The sequence below is a fragment of the Anomaloglossus baeobatrachus genome, chromosome 3 (assembly GCF_048569485.1).
Source record: "Anomaloglossus baeobatrachus isolate aAnoBae1 chromosome 3, aAnoBae1.hap1, whole genome shotgun sequence".
Classification (NCBI taxonomy): domain Eukaryota; kingdom Metazoa; phylum Chordata; class Amphibia; order Anura; family Aromobatidae; genus Anomaloglossus; species Anomaloglossus baeobatrachus.
The window spans coordinates 380,577,810-380,597,834 of record NC_134355.1 but is presented as its reverse complement, the minus strand read 5'-3'; the positions used below and the strand labels follow the sequence as shown (position 1 = coordinate 380,597,834).

Genomic DNA, 20,025 nt, shown 5'->3' with positions numbered 1-20,025 from the left:
CTATTGTTAAATATTAGGGACGCCCGTTGGATGGCGCCCCCCTTGTGTTAGTGTGTAAACAATAGGCAATAATGGGCTGCTGTAGCCAATTCAACCAAGTCATAAGCAGTGTCCATGTATTATTTATACAGGGTAGGGGTAATTGGGAGTAATACAGGAATCAATGACCGGAAAATCCCTCCTAGAACTGTCAAGTCTCAAGTCTGATTGCACTTTTACTACAGTTTGCACCAGCACCACGTAAGCCAGTGCATGTTGTCAGTGTGTACATTGTCCTATAGACTTTGCTCTGCAATTTTGGCCATGTTACTGAAAACTCTTCGGGACTTGTTTAATCTGTGTATGAAGTATTTCCAGATCTAAAGAGAGTCCTGCTATGAACTTGAACTGACTTATTGCTTCACTTCAACCACTTACTTGCACTTGCTTGGATTGATTTGTATGAACTTTGCTGCACTGTTGTTGCACCTGTGTGAATACAGACTTGAACCAAAACTCATTTTGTCTCAGTTCAGTCCCACACCATGAGGTTACAAGTAGAGTTGAGCGCGGTTTGCGGTTCACCAGTTCATGGTTCCAGTGATTTTGGGGGGTGTTCTGGTTAGAACTCGAACTCGAGCTTTTTACTAAAAGCTCGACAGTTCGAGTTACGTTCGAGAACGGTTCTATCAGCAAAAGCGTGGCTTTTTACAGCTACAGTGTGCAGGGAGCCATCGCTGGCAGCGTGCGGTAAGCTGGTAACCAAGATAAACATCGGGTATCCAAGCAAAGCGCTTTGGTTAGTAACCCGATATTTACCCTGGTTACGTGTGCAGGGAGCCGACACTTCCCCACTCAGCTCGCTCCGCCCCCTCCTGCACGCGGCATGTACACACACACACACACACTCTCACACTCACCTGTCCCCAGCCATGCAGTCCCCGACACTCACGTCCTCAGCGCCACATGGCCCCGCTAGGCTCCACCCACTTTACACTCTGCCACCCGCACACATGGCCCCGCTAGGCTCCACCCACTTTGCACTCCGCCACCCGCACACATGGCCCCACTAGGCTCCACCCACTTCGCACTCCGCCACCCGCACACTTGGCCCCGCTAGGCTCCGCCCACCTGGCACTCTGCACACATGACCCCGCTAGGCTCTGCCCACCTGGCACTCAGCACACATGGCCCCGCAAGGCTCCGCCCACCTGGCACTCTGCACACATGGCCCCGCTAGGCGCTGCCCACCTGCCACTCTCACACATTACCCCGCTAGGCTCCGCCCACCTGGCACTCTGCACACATGGCCCCGCTAGGCTCCGGCCACCTGGCACTCTGCACAAATTACCCCGCTAGGCTCCTCCCACCTGGCACTCTGCACACATGGCCCCGCTAGGCTCCGCCCACCTGGCACTCTGCACACATTACCCCGCTAGGCTCCACCCACCTGGCACTCTGCACACATGGCCCCGCTAGGCTCCGCCCACCTTGCACTCTACACACATGGCCCTGCTAGGCTCCGGCCACCTAGCACTCTGCACACATTACCCCGCTAGGCTCCGCCCACCTTGCACTCCGCACGCATTACCCCGCTCGGCTTACCTGCGGTGATGAAGTCCCGCCCTCCCGACCTCAGCGCTGACACTGTCTTCCATGGCCGCCGCTTCACATCTCTCACTGCGGCCCGAGACTGTCACTAGCGGTGACGTCAAAGGCTCTCGCGATACTTGACTGTAAAGGTCATTGAACTCAGTGACAGCTCTGCTATCACCAGAGCAGGAGATTGTCACCGCAGGTAATGTACCTCGCTGAGGTGACTGTTCTACCCGTCCCCTGTGGGACGCAGTCCCTGCCACGCTAGTGCTCCGGCTAACGTGCACCCAGGCCTCCGGTGGGGTGCACGGCCCAGTGGATCCACCACCCGGACCTAACAATACGGAACGGAAACAGATGCCACACAGAGGCACCCGTGAAAAAAACAGACTGTTTTTTGTGGACCACAAAAATGGATCGGTCGTGTGAATGTTGCCTTATTCTAATCTGCCGTTTATAAACAGCAGGCAAAAATAAGTGAATAGCGCCCCCCAGCGTCAGAAAATCTCCGAGGTTTTAGGGGTAGCTGAGACCCTGGAGATCATGATTCAGGCCGGTTTTTCCGGTCCCCGCTCACGTGATCACCACTATACACCGTATACCGATGATCACGTTACAGTAAATGACAGCGCCGGTAAAAAAAATTATTTATCTCCCATCTGGAATGAACAAACATGTCAGATGGGAGATAAATGTCCTCCCCGGTCCCCTCCGGTCCCCCGGTGTCGCCAAAGTGCCCCCCCCCCCGACCCCCTCCCGAAAATCCAAGATGGGCACGCGCACAGCAGCGCGCCGGCCGCATTCAACCTACTCCGCTGATTTCTGTCGCATGTGCCATGACACATGCAACAGAAAACTCCTCCCCAGGCCCTGCCAGGTCACCCCCTATAACCCCACCGGTGTTCCCCGGTGTCCCACGGTACCTGTGCAGCGTTGATCCCCCGCGGCCCCCACCTTCACAATAGACGCTGCCGCATACACAGAGCGTCTGTCAGCTCAGCTTCCTGTGTTCAGACACAGTGAGTGGCGGTAACCATGCATCTGTAAGCTACTGCAATGCCCTGCTCATGAGGTAAGGAACATAGTTGATCAGGAGAGCTATACTACATTTAAAAATGGAGGGATTTGCTATTTCTGTTGCCCTGCTGAACGACTACCAAACATGAGAGTCCGTTATACGCCACAAGAAAACATGTCTAAATAGCGTGCTCTGTTTAGTATTCATTCAGCTGGCTAACTGGACTTAAAGGGGTATTCCATTTCCAAGATCCTATCCCCAATATATAGTAGGTGGAATAGCAATAATATCAGCAAATACCAATATTTGGAAATGTAGAATAGTTCTCCTGATTAGGCATGCCCTTACCTCATGAGCAGGGCATTGCAGCTTTGGTAGCAACAGTTACGACATGGACTCTGCTGCTGTGGACCCGGGGAAAGTGGGTGCAGATTCATTGCACCCACACTTCTCACATGAAGGGTCTGCACTCCTAGAAAATGGGGGATACGTTCTCTGAGCGTGTCCCCCCATATTCTAGATGGTCCAGAGTCATCGTGGGACCCCCTTATTTTTTTTCCTTACAATAAATTGGTGAAAGAGGAAATGTTTTGGGGAGTGTTTTTTCAAATACTTTTTTTTCGTCTATTTGTTTTGTTAGTGCTGACAGTTCGTTATGTCGGGTATCTGATAGAGGCCGTGACATCACAAACTGCTGGGCTTGATGTCAGGTGACTTTACAGCTAGTATCAACCCCATTTATTACCCCGTTTGCCACCGCACCAGGCCACGGGATGAGCTGGGGTGAAGCGCCAGGATTGGCGCATCTAATGGAGGCGCCAATTCTGGGGCGCCTGCGGCCTGCTATTTTAAGGCTGTGAAGGACCAATAGCTATGGACCTTCCCACCCTGAGAATACCAGACCACAGCTGTCCGCTTTACCTTGGCTGGTGATCCAATTTGGGGGGGACCCTACTTTTTTTTGTAATTATTAATATTTATAAAATAATTATAAAAAAAGAGCCTAGGGTGACCTCCACATTGGATCCCCAACCACGGTAAAGCTGCCAGCTGTGGTTTTCAGGCTACAGCCTTCTGCTTTACCCTAGCTGGCTATCAAAAATTGGGGGACCCAACGTCATTTTTTTTTAACTATTTTTTTAAATAAAAAAAATTAATGGGCTTCCCTGTATTTTGATTGCTAGCCAAGGTAATGCCAGGCAGATGGGGGTGGCAACCCATAGCTGTCTGCTTTATCTGCGCTGAGAATCAAAAATACTGTGGAGCGCTACGTCATTTTTTTTTAAAGAATAATTTTTACAGCACTGTGATGTCCAGCAATCAAAATACAGGGAAGCCCTTTTTGTATTTAGTTATTTAAATAAATAATTAAAAAAATATATATGGGCTCCCGCTGCATTTTTTGTATTGCTAGCTAAGGGTAATCCAAGCAGCTGCTGGCTGCTAACCCCCACTGCTTGGTGTTACCTTCACTGGCAATGGAAAATCCAGTGAAGCATTTTTTATTTTTTTTGCCAAAAAACTACAAAAAAAATGACGTGAGCTTCGCCATATTTTTCTATGCTAGCCAGGTACAGCAGGCAGGTACAGCTGCCCCCAACCACCAGCTGCCTATTTGTATCCGGCTGGGAACTACAAATATAGGGCAGCCCTTTTTTTACTTAATTCATGAATTTTATGAAATAATAAAAAAAACAAAACGACGTGAGCTTCGCCCCATTTTTGTGTCCAGCCGGGTACAGCTAGGCAGCTGGGGATTGGATCCGTAGCACAGGTTAGCCCGAGGCTTCTGGGCCCCTCTGCTGCGAATTGCAGTCCGCAGCCGTCCCTCCACAATCCTGCTCTTCTGTCTTCTTTCTCCTTCAACACATGCAGCTCTACTACATCAGACAGCACAGCATGGGAGGAAGATGCTGTGCTCCGTGCAGAAATCACTCTGTTGGAGTGACCACAGGCTCCCGGCTGTAAGCGGTGGCACGGGTTGCCATAGCAACTCTGCTCCGATCACGGGATTCCGGTGCCGCTGCGTGCTGGTAGCGGGACGTCACCGCTACCAAGCGCGTTGCTATGGCAATGGTGATCTCTGTTATTGACCGGCTGTGTCAGCCGCTCAGGAGCCGGCTTCTGCGGACGCTGGTAACTACGGTAAACATTGGGTAACTAAGAAGCCCTTTCCTTGGTTACCCGATATTTACCTTCGTTACCAGCGTCCGCCGCTCTCACGCTGCCAGTGCCGACTCCCTGCACACATAGCCAGACTACACATCGGGTAATTAACCCGATGTGTACTCTGGCTAGGAGTGCAGGGAGCCAGCGCTAAGCGGTGTGCGTTGGTAACCAAGGTAAATATCGGATTGGTTACCCGATATTTACCTTAGTTACCAGGCGCAGCATCGCTTCCACGCGTGCTGCTTGCTGGGGGCTGGTCACTGGTTGCTGGTGAGATCTGCCTGTTTAACAGCTCACCAGCAACCCGTGTAGCGACGCTCCAGCGATCCCTGCCAGGTCAGGTTGCTGGTGGGATCGCTGGAGCGTCGCTTAGTGTGACGGTACCTTAAGGGAACGGGGAAGCAGAGCGGGGAGTCGACCGTGTGCTAGAGCATGTTGCCGGTACACGGCGATACACAAACGTGCACCGTGTAACAGAGAGATGCAATGACAGGTCCTAGCATGAAAATCAAAAGGGGAATGTGTTTTGCATCTGTGCGTTCCTTGCACATTTTAATTGTTTTTAATGTATATGGTGTGTGTTTGCCTTTTTGGACCCAATAAAAATTGTATTTATGTGAACTTATGGACCTTAGTCATTGTCACTATCACGATTGGTTGCGCGTCCATTATGCATGAGCTTTCCCCCTCCTTAGGTCCTAGCATGACGCGTCATAATCATGTGACCCGTCTGTAGCCAATGAGATAATAGACACGTGACTGGTCACATGGCTATTTTGACGTCACGATAGGTCCTGCATCACTGCTGGTGTTCCCGGAGGATGCAGCAATTACCGATGAAAAAGCTGCAGGAGACAGAGTGCAGGACGCATCCCGGGGACAGGTAAGTGTTATGACAATGTTTATTAACTGTATGTGTACATTTATAATGCGTTTTTATGTGTTTGTGATTGCCTCCCATTGTTTCCCATGGGTTCGCCAAACCGAACTCGAACCAGACCTCGGTTCGGCGAACCAAACCGCGACCGGTTCGCTCATGTCTAGTTACAAGGTATCCATTAAATTTTAACAACTGTAGTCAGTGTGGCTCATATTATCTATATCCTTCCCATCTCTGTTTCTGGTCTCTTTAACACATTTTTAAGGCTTATTATTTTGACAGATCTTAGAATACAATTCCATTTAGATACTATAGACCCTAAGTGCTTCTCTTGAATAAATCGTTACCTTGGTCTGATGTTGTATTCCAGAGAAATCAATGTTTTTCGTATATGTACATGAGCTGTTCCAGACTATGGGTCAGACACTATATAATCTGCCTCCATGGCCTATTTTAAATACCAGTGGGCATTATAAGTTTGATGTGTAATGGCTGCTCTCTGGTCTCCTGATTTTATTGAAGAACTGTGTGTGATTATAACTAACATATCTGCAGGTTCCTCTCAGCTTCAGCTTCCATCTCCCAGGCAGCTATTGCAATATTGTTGTAATACAGCAGAGCTGTGAAAGCTGCAGGGCTATCATGCTTTTTATGAGACAAAGTTCAGTTTTCCTGTACTGTTACTTACATGTCTCACACTGGTAACTCCCTGTTGCATTTAAAATAAGCTCTGGAGGAGGAATATTGTCATGCAAATGTATGTTGTGCCCATAGCTTTGAGCAGCTGATTTAAATAAAGAAATGCATGAATATATCTCTGAATTAACACATCTGATCACAGATATCATGATATCATTTTAATCAGCTTCCCATGCCCTGCATGGTCTTATAAATGACCTAAGAGGGTTGATCCTACTGATAGAGTCCCTTAAATGATAAATAATGAGTAGTGATGGGTGAACCCGAACTGTAGAGTTTGGGGTCCGTAACGAACACATAGTGTTTGTACACACGATCTCGGACATGAACTTTCCTGGGAGGCTCGTGTTACAGTTCAGGTCCAGGGGCTGTAGAAAAAGAAAAAAGCACATTATTAAAAAACATTCTGATTATACTTACAGGTCCCGCGACGTGTCCTGCAGACTGTGTCTCCTGGCCGCTTCTGCTTCCTCGTCCAATCATTGCTGTGCCCCTGGGTATCCACCACTGACTAAAAGACCTTCCATGATGTCATAGCCATGTGACCAGTCTAGTGTAAATATTGTACAGACATTGGCTTACAGACTGGTCACATGGCTATGACATCATGGAAGGTCCTGTTAACTTCCGGGGGTGTTCATTGCATTGCTCGTCACTCAGCAGTCTTCGGCTGTTTTCGGCCGTGTTCGCGGTGACATCTGGATTCACCCGAGTCCATGGCTCCTGGACTTGATTGAACTTAGACTTTCACTGTGCGAGTCTCGCATCGTATCACCCGGCACGGCGCACACTTTCCTGACAAGAGCGGGTCGGCTGCATGTATTTCCATGCAGCTGAGGCGCTCCTGTCAGGAGAGTGTTAGTTCGAGCGGGGTGATGCACGAGTCATACGCAAGTGGAATCATACCCTCAGTGTCAGCCTGCTTCTCTCTCTGTAGAGACGCTTGTCTTTACAGAGCAAAGAGACAGAGCTGACAATGCTCTCCCTGCTTCTCGTTGTGTAAAGAAACTTGTCTTTACAGAGCAATGAAGCAGAGCTGACTATACTCACCTTACTTCTCGCTCTGTAGAGACACTTTTTTATACAGAGCGATGAAGCAGAGCTGACATTGCTCTACCTGTGGACTACGTCGGACTAAGGATTTTTTTATAATAAAGATGAAGTCTCTAAATATTTTTTTGTTTTATTTCTAATAAAATTATTCTTCCTATGTGTGTGTTTTTTTTACTGTTTACTAGAAATTGATGGTGGCCATGTCTAATTTGGTGTGACAGCATGAATTTCAGGCTTAGTACTAACTGAGAATACAAAGCTGGTATTAACCCCTTTATTACCCAGCATGCCACCACCATCAGGGCCGCTGTACGAGCTGGGTAAAGTGCCTGGAAGAAAGAAACATTGTGCTATTTCCAGGGGCGGCTGTGGGCTGCTGGTTTAGCGTGGAGGGCCCAGAATGCTTGGGCCTTACCACGCTGGGGAATCCCAGCCTCCAGCTGCCTGGCTTTACCTGACTGGCGATCAGAATTCGGCAGGAGCCCACACATTTTTTTATTAATTATTTTTTAAAATAAAAATAATGGGCTTCCTGTATTTTGATTACCAGCCAAGGTAAAGCCAGGAAGATGGGGGTGGCAGCCCATAGCCATCCGCTTTATCTGTGCTGAGAATCAAAAATACCAACGAGCGCTACGTCTTTTTTAATTAACAGACCCAACAGCAAATCTCAGACCCTGTCACGCAGAATGGACATCTGTGATTGGCTGTTGGAGTAACCTGGAATCTGTCCATACATTCTAGATGCTAAAATGGCTCATCTCTATCCTCACAGGATGACAGGATCCTGAGATATGCCTCACTAGGACTAATATTCATTTCCTTGGGCATTTTATCCTTACTGCAGACTGCTGGACAGGTGGCCTTTAGAAGGGGACGATTTCTAGTCCCTTGGTCCCTTGACCCCTGATGAACCCCAATCCCTGTGATCTTATTCTTCATTTGCTTCTCAACTCGACTCAGGCACTATGACTTGTGTTAACCCCTTCCTTTCTTCTTTTGTCAATTCCTGTCTGCTTTTTATTACAGCACAGCACCATACCATAGCTCACTATAGCGAGAGGTAGGTTTTTTCCTGCAAACATGTTTTTCTTCAATAATTCAAAAAATTTAATTTTTTAGACTATTTTTGTTTACAAGCCGATCCTGGTGGTGCTTGGATTACTAAGGTGTCCCTTTGCTCCAGGCTTTCCTTTGCACGATCTGGCCAGAAATGCCTAGCACACTGTATTGTAATCCACAGCGCAGTGATGCTGACTTAGTGTTTTGTCCTCAGGATACCTTTAGCCAACATGCGCAGTACGACGTGCACTTCGGTGACCTACTGCCACATTTTCTGTTACCTGTTTTTGCTTGGTCTTTCAAACTTACCTAAGCTAATTTCTTCAACATAAACACACACAATATATATTTTTATACAACTAATTTTATCACAGTTTTCTTAACTCTATCAGCATTTGTATTGTCACAAATATATATTTATCCTCATCATCTTATTACACAGTTACTATCTGCTTTTTATTCCCGTAGAGCACTAGTAATACTATAGTTCCATACACTAAGCTCCCATTTCTCTACCTGCAACCTTAACACACTGTCAATGGTTCATATACCTTCCCCCATATATGTATATTAAATTTTTTTTTACATATTTTTTTATTTAACTTTATGCATTTAAAACAATTTTCGGACATTTTACATTTTTATTTTTTCTCTCCCATAACAAGCCTTTTGAAATCATTCCAAGGATTCTCATTAGTTTCCACTTGAATTTGTGCTTTTTTAATTCCCTTTTTTTTAAAACATATTAAGTGACCGTCAGTTACCTGCGTGCCTTTTTTCAAATCCTGAAACTTGTATATAAGGATCTCTTGTGCACTGTATCTTGATGTACATCAGTGGTTTTTGATTCCTGATGAAGGAGTCATTTGGACTATGAAACACGTTGAATAATAAGAATCACGAAGATTAACCCTTGGATTCATCTCCTGCTTATATCCACAGCAGCGCGATTAACCTTTTGTTCCCTCCTGTTACTATTTGAATCTACTGGGTATGCGTCAGCCAACGTGGTTTGACATTATGCTCTAATGGTAGTTGTGACCCTCACAACTCCCGAAGGTGAGTTTTTCCAAATCTCCTTTTTTCCGCTCCACTCGGAGAATACACCATTTGCGCCATTTTGTCTCCTTCAGATTTTATTCTACAATCGGTGATGTGGGTGGGGTTGAAGGGAATCTGTCAGCAGGCTTTTTGCTACCTCATCTGAGAACAGCATGATTTAGGCAAAGAGATCCTGAATTCAAGAATGTATGACTAAAGGCCGCTTTACACGCTACGATTTATCTGACGATCTCATTAGCGATGTGACACGCCCATATCGTAGTTACGATTTACCGAGATCGCTCATAGGTCATTTATTAGCTGTCACACGTAAAGATCTCACAAGTAATGCTACATCGTTCATCGATATATTGTTTGACCAAGGCGGTCGTGTGGATGTTGTTCGTCGTTGGCAGGGTGTCAAATGTACCAATATGTCTGCTGTGTTTCAAACGATGAACAATATTTGGAAACTGAACGACGTGTCAACGATCAACGATTTTCACCCTATTTGCGATCGTTCGGAGTAGCACGTAGGTGTCACACGCAACGACGTCGCTAACGGGGCCTTAAGTTTACCCGGTGCAGCAGTTCTGACAGAGTTTTTAGATTTAGCAATAAAGCAGAGCGCAAAGAGCTCCCATCGCCCACACCATACTCTCTATACACAAAGTCTATAGACAGTGGGCTGCTGCTCACAGCAGTGGGTGTGCCTATTGTGGGTGTGCCTATTCAACAATTATAATTTCTTGAAGTTAAAACAAACATGTAAACAACTGCACCCAATGTGATAAGAGATGCTTTGCTGAACTTTCTGCATTAACCACTACAGCATGCTGTCTGCAGATTACATAGCAAAAACCTGCTGACATACTCCCTGTAAACAGAGTTGAGCATGCAGAGAACTGATAGATCTGCAATAGATAAAACTGTGATTTTATTAAAAAATGCAACATGCAACCTACAGTAGTTAGTGATACATTGCTGAAATGAGGGTCTCTGATTTACATCATGCTGCTCTCAGATGGGGTAGCAAAAACCTGATTCCCTTCAATTTTAGCAATTAATGTGGTTATTGTATTGGAATTAACATGTAATATTACAGATTTTATAATATGCCTGAAACCCCATTGATTGCTCAAACAACTCACCATTCAGAAACTCTCAACTCAAACATGAATCCTTGCTCAATGGTGTGCTGGCTCTATTGATAGACTATGAGTCTGTACACCACAGTGTACGCAGTTATACTAGAGCAGTGCACTTCTGCTAGGTGAAATACATGCTTCTCTACTGTTTAACAGACCACATTATATTAGAAAATAATTTTACAATTTTAGATACAATTTAAATAAACAATTACTATAATTCAGTAAAGATAAATGTTATTTTTTTCTTGTAATTGTTTTCGATAACAATATGTAATCAAAACTCAAATATTATACTATGTATAATGAAATGTTATCAGAATGAATCAATAATTGCCACAATTATTATTTGTATTCTTATTACTATTATTTTTCTTTATATTATTACTATTACAGGTCGAGGGCAAATATAACATAATAAAATATGAGAATATGGCTTTGCTATGCACATTATTGGAAAATCTTTTGCAACGCAGAAAAGAAAACCAAGAACCATTGCATTGTGAAGCATTTGACAAAGAAACAAAACTGTTCATGCAGAACCTTGACCATACAGTACTGCAGATTTCAGATGGATTTCCACTGCTTAGCCTCATCCTATGGAGATTGGGAACTTTAGTTACATACATAGGAAATGAAGAAAATTGAGAGTTCTGTCTGGTACTGAAAAAGTGTTTGTATAAAATTGAGAAACGCATTTACATGATTTTATTTCAATTCTTGTGTAACTTTTCCCTTACTCTTTTAATTGTAAAGCAAAATTCACATTTTTTAATGATTGAGTGATGGTGCTAATGTGATTTGAACTATGCATAATAACTTTATCTGCTGTAAGATAATGTCCCTTTTTTCTAAGTGACATTACTAGTGATGGGCGAGTGTGCTTGCACTGCTCGGTACTCGATCAAGCATTGGAGTGCTCAAGACGCTTGATACTTGTTTGAGTATTCTGCTACTTGGACGCCACATTTTCAGGGCAAGCAATCATAATATGCCAGCATTTAGCACCCTGTGTACTTTCTCCATCTCCACCTGGTCTATATGCAAAGCTTCCTCTTGAATTGTGAGTTAACGTTTTGGCGAACCTCACAGATGTCAGACATCCATGTATATGTGTTGTTTTTTGTGTGTGGATGCTGGTATTCAATTACTGCCTCTGCTCCTCACAAAGCCTTGTTAACATGGGTAATGTGGAGCTCAAGCATGTGGTCACATCGCACACTAGTTGGGGAGCTGGAACCCACAATTGCTGCTGCAGCACTGAAAGAACGGTACAAGCTGCTTTACAGAGGCAGTGCAGCAGTGCTTAAAGCTTGCGACTGATATGGATAACGTGCTCCAAGATGACAATTCGGAGATGGAGGAGGAGATGATTCAGGGACTGGTGTAGGAGGTGGAAGAAACCTTGATGAATTATTACCTGCAATCCTCAGCATTGATAGCACGTGTGCCATCCCAGGGTCCGACTTGGTTCCGGCCTCCACAAGGTTCACTCAGAGTTCCGTCAGAAAAATGTAGCATCTATGGCCATAAGCACTTGTCCATGTTTTGGTTGTTAAGTGAACATTCTCAGTAACTGTGTTGGTCAGATCATGGGGGATGTAAAGGGACACATGCTGGTATAAGGTGGGAACAGCACACAGGGAAAATTAGTGGTGGCTGACGATGAAGTACCGCCAGATGGCCTTAGAATAAAGGCAGCCTGATGGCATCCAGAATCGGTAAATGATGGCCACTTGATGGCCTTCCAAAATGTGAGCAAGGGCCACCTGATAGCCCTCCAAAATTGATAAGTGAGGGCCCCCTCCTGGCCTTTCAAAAATGTATGACTGAGGGCAACCTGATGGACCTCCAAAATTTAAGTGAGGACCGCTTGATAGCCCTTGAATAATTATGAGTAAGGGCCGCCTGATAGCCCTCTAAAAATTATGAATAAAATCCACCTGATGGCTCTATAAAATTTATTTGTAAAATCCGCATGATGGCTCTCCAAAATTGATGAGTAAGTGCGACCTGATGGCCCTCCAAAATTTATTTGTGAGTGCCACTTATTGGCTTTCCAAAATTTGAGTGAGTGCCACCTGATGACACTTCAAAATTTATGAAAGAGGGCCACCTGATGGCTCTTTAAAATTTGTAGCTGTTTATATGGTAGAGGAGGACAAGAAAAATAACAAACCACAAAATATATACCCTTTTGTGGGTGAGAAGGGGTGCATGGGAATACAACAGAAAAAAAGAAATACATAACCATTGCCTTTTGGAACTTGCCATGTGTGGGTGCTCTGGCGAACAGTTATCTGCATTCTCTCTGTCAAGCGCCTGGATTTGAACTTATGAGTCTGTGCTTGGCTTCTTTGTACACCGGACCACAATAAAGTTACCTTTTTTTTTTGTGTTTAGTTTCTCTTATCCATGCTTTGGTTTTATTAAGGTAGCAGGTCTATTCAAATACATTCTTCCTGCTGGTTATATTCTTAATTTGAAGTCCAACCATATTGCTGTTAGTTTCTGCCAGTCAGTGGAATATGACAAAAAAAAGAAACAAAAAAAGGAGTTAGAGCTTCCCCATAAATTTAACATAATTACAGCAAAAAAAGGGCAACTGATCCAGTCAGCCCAGGCCAAAGAATCTAATGCACTGACAGAATGCAGCCAAACCCCTCAATATGATGGAGGCTTCACGGGTGCAAGGTAAAGCAATCACTCACATGCTACCAATCATGGAGGGGGTGATGCTAGATGATAAAATTGCACACCAGTGGCCTGCAGAAGGAGCTGTTCACACATGTAAGTGCACGGTGTCCGCCTAGCAACCTATTAGTGACTTTCATACTATTAGGGTAGGGACCCACTTTGCGTTCACTTATTTGCAGTTCTAAACGCATGTTTTTGACTTAATTGATTTGACCAAAGTTGCCTTTTCCAGAATTTTAGCGCTTAAAGCCCACTTTACACGTTGCAATTAGTTGTACAATCGCATTTGCGATGTGACACGCCCAGGTTGCATACGGGATCTATGAGATTTCACGTTGGTCGTTCATTTGCTGTCACACGAGCGTTAGTAGTCTATGTTAAATTGGTCAATTTTGTGTGCGATCCTTTAGATCATGTGTTCTGTGACGTATGCATTGAGCACCTTTTTTTTTTTTTTATTTATTGACTTGCCAAGCGTGTGTAATGTGGGATGCGTTTTTACTATGTCATCTGCCATTCAGCTCTGCTACATGGCCGCTAACAGCAGACACAGACAGCCATGTAGCAGAGCTGAATGGCAGATGACAGCAGACACAGACAGAGCCGCACTGTCAGAATGAACTCGGGTGAACTTCACCCGACTTCATTGTGATGCTGCGGCTGTGTCTGTGTCGCGTCCTGATTAGCGGTCACCTGTGAAGACTCACCGGTGACCGCTAATCTCCTGAGTAACTGAAGTTAGCAGCCCTCTCTCATATACTCACCAATCCCCGATCCCCGGCGCTGCACGGCATTCACACTGCTCCGGCGGCTTTTACTGTTTTGAAAAAGCCGGCCGCCCATTAAACAATTTCGTATTCCCTGCTTTCCCCGCCCACCAGCGCCTATGATTGGTTACAGTGAGACACGCCCCCACTCTGAGTGACAGGTGTCACACTGCACCCAATCACAGCAGCCGGTGGGCGTGTCTATACTGTGTAGTGAAATAAATAATTAAATAATTAAAAAAAACGGCGTGCGGTTCCCCCCATTTTTAAAACCAGCCAGATAAAGCCATACGGCTGAAGGCTGGTATTCTCAGGATGGGGAGCTCCACGTTATGGGGAGCCCCCCACCCTAACAATATCAGCCAACAGCCGCCCAGAATTGCCGCATACATTAGATGCGACAGTTCTGGGACTGTACCCGGCTCTTCCCGATTTACCCTGGTGCGTTGGCAAATCGGGGTAATAAGGAGTTATTGGCAGCCCATAGCTGCCAATAAGTCCTAGATTAATCATGTCAGGCGTCTATGAGACACCCTCCATGATTAATCTGTAAGTTACAGTAAATAAACACACACCCGAAAAAATCCTTTATTAGAAATAAAAACACACACATATACCCTGGTTCACCACTTTAATCAGCCCCAAAAAGCCCTCCTTGTCCGGCGTAATCCAGGATGATCCAGCGTCGCTTCCACCGCAGCTGCATGGAGGTGACCGGAGCCGCAGCAGACACAGCCGCTCCGGTCACCTCCACACAGCAAATGAACACAGCCGCGCGATCAGCTGCTGTCACTGAGGTTACCCGCGGCCACCGCTGCATCCATCGGTGGCCGCGGGTAACCTCAGTGACAGCAGCTGATCGCACGGCTGTCTTCATTTGCTGCATGGAGGTGACCGGAGCGGCTGTGTCTGCTGCGGCTCCGGTCACCTCCATGCAGCTGCGGTGGAAGCGACGCTGGATCATCCTGGATTACGCCGGACAAGGAGGGCTTTTTGGGGCTGATTAAAGTGGTGAACCAGGGTATATGTGTGTGTTTTTATTTCTAATAAAGGATTTTTTCGGGTGTGTGTTTATTTACTGTAACTTACAGATTAATCATGGAGGGTGTCTCATAGACGCCTGACATGATTAATCTAGGACTTATTGGCAGCTATGGGCTGCCAATAACTCCTTATTACCCCGATTTGCCAATGCACCAGGGTAAATCGGGAAGAGCCGGGTACAGTCCCAGAACTGTCGCATATAATGTATGCGGCAATTCTGGGCGGCTGTTGGCTGATATTGTTAGGGTGGGGGGCTCCCCATAACGTGGAGCTCCCCATCCTGAGAATACCAGCCTTCAGCCGTATGGCTTTATCTGGCTGGTTTTAAAAATGGGGGGAACCGCACGCCGTTTTTTTTAATTATTTAATTAATTATTTCACTACACAGTATAGACACGCCCACCGGCTGCTGTGATTGGGTGCAGTGTGACACCTGTCACTCAGAGTGGGGGCGTGTCTCACTGTAACCAATCATAGGTGCTGGTGGGCGGGGAAAGCAGGGAATACGAAATTGTTTAATGGGCGGCCGGCTTTTTCAAAACAGTAAAAGCCGCCGGAGCAGTGTGAATGCCGTGCAGCGCCAGGGGTCGGGGATCGGTGAGTATATGAGAGAGGGGGATAGACTGACATGGACTGAGAGTGAGGGACAGAGATAGTGACGGACTGACAGAGATTAGTGCATGACAGACATTGTGAGGCGCTTCAGAACGCAGCTTTTCAGCTGCGCTCTGAAGCAGACCTTTTTTTAGCTGCGGTGCAGAGCGCACACCTGCGCACATAGCATCAGACAACAAAATCGTATGAGGGATGTCACACGTTACAATTGACTAGGTTCGTGCAACAAAACGCTCAATTCTAGAGAATGATACGATGTGTTTGCGATCAACGGTTTTGCATTCAATCCTGATCGCATGTAGCTGTCACACGCAGATACCTCACAAACGATGCCGGATGTGCGTCACTTACAACTTGACCCCAACGACGGATTGTGAGATATATTGAAGCGTGTGTAGCGGGCTTTAAATGCATGCGTATTTGCCGCATTTTTGATGCGTTTTCAGCGCTTTTTACATGCGTTTCCACCTGCTTTTTGCCAGATGCATTTTGTAAATCTTGACACTGCTAAATAAAGTTAAAACAGTCAAAAATAATGAAAAAAGAGAAAAAAAAGGATTAAATACATAATTTTATAAATTATAAAGAAAATAGAAATATATAATGAAATTATAGCGGTAATATAGTATTTATTGGAAAAATAGCAATACATTATACATTTTCTTTAATTTTATTGTCGGATTATGTGTGTGTGAAAAGGGACATATGAAATCATTAAATTAATGTGCAAAAAGCATGCGTTTTGTAAGTCCAAAACGCATGTTTTCTGCACAGAAAAAGCAGGTAAAACGCAGGAATTTGTAGGAATCTTGGTTTTTGACCATTCTCATTGACTCCAATGTTAGCAAAATGCTCCCAAAATGGCAAAAACAACTGACAAGGTGCTTCTTTGAACGCATGGTTTTTGCCACAAAATATGCAAAGGAAACGCAGCCTTTTAAAACGCAAAGTGGGGTCTGGAAATCACATTTATCCATTGAATATCATGGAAACGCAAAACTCAGGCCATTTGGCATTATAAAGGTGCTTCTCAAAACGCTGCAGAAACGCAGGTAAAAACGCAAAGTGGGTCCCTAGCCTTAGATCATCAGGCGGGTTGCCCAGACACTACCTAAGTGCAACATACAGGGACAGGGGCTCAAGTATACACGGCCTATATTAAGGGGTTTGGCTGCATCATGTATAAAAGTTTGCAAAACAATATATATCAAATATATATGAGGTATTGGTTTGTATCTTAGCCAAAAAACATAAGCTTCACCAATTATATATTTTGTCATTAAGTAATTTATAACCAACAATGTTGTGTACTGAGGAACTCATCCAGCCCTTTTTAAAAGCTGTTATAGTATCTGCCATTACTACTTCTTGTGGTAGGGCAATCCACAGTCTGACTGTTTTAACTGTAAAGAACCCTTTCCTATTTAGCTGCCGGAATTGCTTTTCCATCTTTTTCAACCTCTCATCATATGGGAGGTCTTCCATTCCTTGTGATAATTTAGTTGCCCACCTTTGAACTGACTCTAACTTCTGAATGTCATTTTTAAAATGTGGAGCTTAAAACTGGATCTCATACTCTAGATGTGACCTTACAAGGGATTTATAGAGGGGTAACAATACGTCGGGATCACGGAATCTAATTTCTCTTTTTATACACCCTAATATCTTGTTTGCTTTTGCAGCTGCTGCTTGACATTGAGAGCTGCTGCTCAGATTACTTGTAATCAGAATACCCAAGTCCTTCTCCTGTTCTGTAGTCCCGAGTTTACTTCCATTTAATGTATATGCAGCTATAGGAATACTCCGTCCTAGGTGCATTACTTTACATTTATCAACATTAAATCTCATTTGGCAAGTATGTGCCCATTCTGACAATTTATCCGTATTGTTTTGTAATATTGTACTATCAAGGTCAGTTTTTAATATCCTATATAGTTTGGTGTCATCAGCCAAGACTGACACTTTACTATCAATCCCATCCACAAGGTCATTAAAAAAGAGATTAAAAAGAATTGGTCCTAGCACAGATCCCTGCGGTACCCAACAGCTGACTATAGTATAGCCCATTTAGAGAACATACCATTTATGACTACTCTTGGTTTCCTATCTTTTAGCCAATTTCTTATCTCATATGCAAGTCTCTGAGTCTCTTAAACTTCTATGTCATATTTGACGTATGTCTGAGAGGAGGGGGGCAACTTGTGAACTTCCAATTGGTTTGTAAATGGTATGTTATGCGTGCACAAGTAAATAAACAGAAACTGATTTTGCTCACAAGTCTGTATTTCCTTTCTCTGAGCGCTCTTTATCTAAAAGACCCAATGCAATTTGGACCTCACCGGTGATCCCATAATATGATGTTTGGTTCAGAGCAGAACAGCTACAATAAACCCATCCTGCCTGTAACGGAACCTGAACCCGTCTTGCCTGTACCTGAATCTTTGCTGTCTGTACTAGAACCCAAACCTGTCCTGCCTAGATCCAGCTCTGAACCCATCCTGTCAGTGTCTCGGGTGGAGGGGACGCGCTCGCCATGCTCGGGTCCGGGGCTTCTGCTGCTGCTGCTCGGTGGCTCGAGCGGTGGGCCGGACCCGGGGACTTGAGCAGCGCTCCTCACCCGTGAGTGAAAAGGGATGGGTTGGTTAGGGAGATTGTTCGTGACGCCACCCACAGGACATGGTGATGAGCGCACCACCGCTGCTGGTGACGGGGATCCCGGGAGAGATGGTAGGGAGCAGCTAGGATGTTGTCCCCTCCGTGGGTAGGGGGTTTGTGATCCCGGGGCCCGGTGGTGTAGCGGGGAGGCTGGATGGCTGGGGTGCAGGGTTGCAGGGGCAGCACGGCACGGTGCCGGACGGCACTGGTGTACTCACTCAGACAATCACTGGCAGAGTCTCTGGTAAACCAAACACGGCCGGATGGATGGGTCCCGCAGCCGGCTGCAATGTTGTTGTTGTGCTCTCCCCGGACGGCTGATGGTGGCTGTCTTTCCCTGCACCTTTTTATTAATGTTCTGACTCCTGTGGTTGCCCACCGGTAGTCCGCTCCCCGGCGTATAGGTGCCGTAAGAGCCCATTTTGCCCGCAGGTGCTGGCCCTTGGATCTCTAGCCTGTGGCGGTGGCTGTATATCCTCACAGTGTGAGCGGTTGCCTTCTGTCGGGACTTGGTTGTTGGGAAACCCCTGGGGTTCCTGTCACACTCGGATTTGACTATTGATGGCGGCTTCAAGCCTGGTCGGGGTCCGATGGCCCTGCCTGTGTGTGCTTAGCTTCACTCCGCTCCTCGGTTCGGTACCGGTAAGCCACCGCCCAGTCCCGGTCCTTACGGCTCTGCAGAGTTCCACCAACTCCTGCAGACGGCCACCACCATCTGCCAACCTTGCTGTCAGTGCCTGGGCTCAGACCCAGACACTTGCAGTTCGTGTCCTCCTCCTTTCACCTCCAAAACTAAACTGTCTCCTTTTCCCGCCTCCAGGCCTGTGAACTCCTCGGTGGGTGGGGCCAACCGCCTGGCTCTACCCCACCTGGTGTGGACCTCAGGCCCTGGAGGGAGGCAACAAGGGTTTTTGTCTGACTGTTGTTACTGTCTAGGGTTGGGTGTGTGTGCATGTTGTTATGTATGTGACTACCCGGCTAGTCCAGGGCGTCACATCAGTCACCTGTACCGACTCCTGCCTGCTGATTTTTCACCATCCTTTGTGTCCTCCTGTATCTGCATCCCTGACACTTTGGGTCAGCTGCTTCAGTACCGAGGACTGCCCTGGAGTGGTACCCTGTGTCCACCAGCATCCAAGTCCAATCTTGCCATCAAAGGCTATTGTGAAAATCACCCCTCCAGGATAAGCCCAATCTGTGGCGCATTATGCCCAGACCCACGTGCGTGATACCATATCTATACCATATCTATATGAGTATAGTAAACTTGGTTATATTTTCGTATCTATGTACACAGCTTGTTTATGCTTTTGTGTCTATTTAGTAAGCTTTATTCTATTACTATATCTATGTGGTAAGCTTGGTTCAGGTCCCGGATCAATGTAATAATCTTGATTTTGCTTCCGTAGTTATGAAGTAAACTTGGTTCTCTTCCAATATTTATGTGGTAAGCTTTATTATGTTCCAGTATCTATTTCATATACCTGGTTCTGTTCCTATTATCTAAGTAGTAAGCATTAATTATTTGGTGAAGATGACTCTATGTAGTCTATGTATTGCATATGGCATACAGGACTACTAGATTTATATTTGGGATGCTGA

General features: G+C 45.6%; 1 protein-coding gene across 1 annotated transcript in view; it reads left to right on the top strand.

The window, feature by feature from the left end:
- MEI4 (meiotic double-stranded break formation protein 4) overlaps positions 1-11,293 on the top strand; it is a 255,724-nt gene extending 244,431 nt beyond the window's left edge. The window contains exon 4 of the mRNA XM_075338432.1: positions 11,042-11,293. Coding sequence (XP_075194547.1) covers positions 11,042-11,293 — 252 coding nt within the window. The remainder of the gene's footprint in view (positions 1-11,041) is intronic.
- Positions 11,294-20,025: the final 8,732 nt, after the last annotated feature.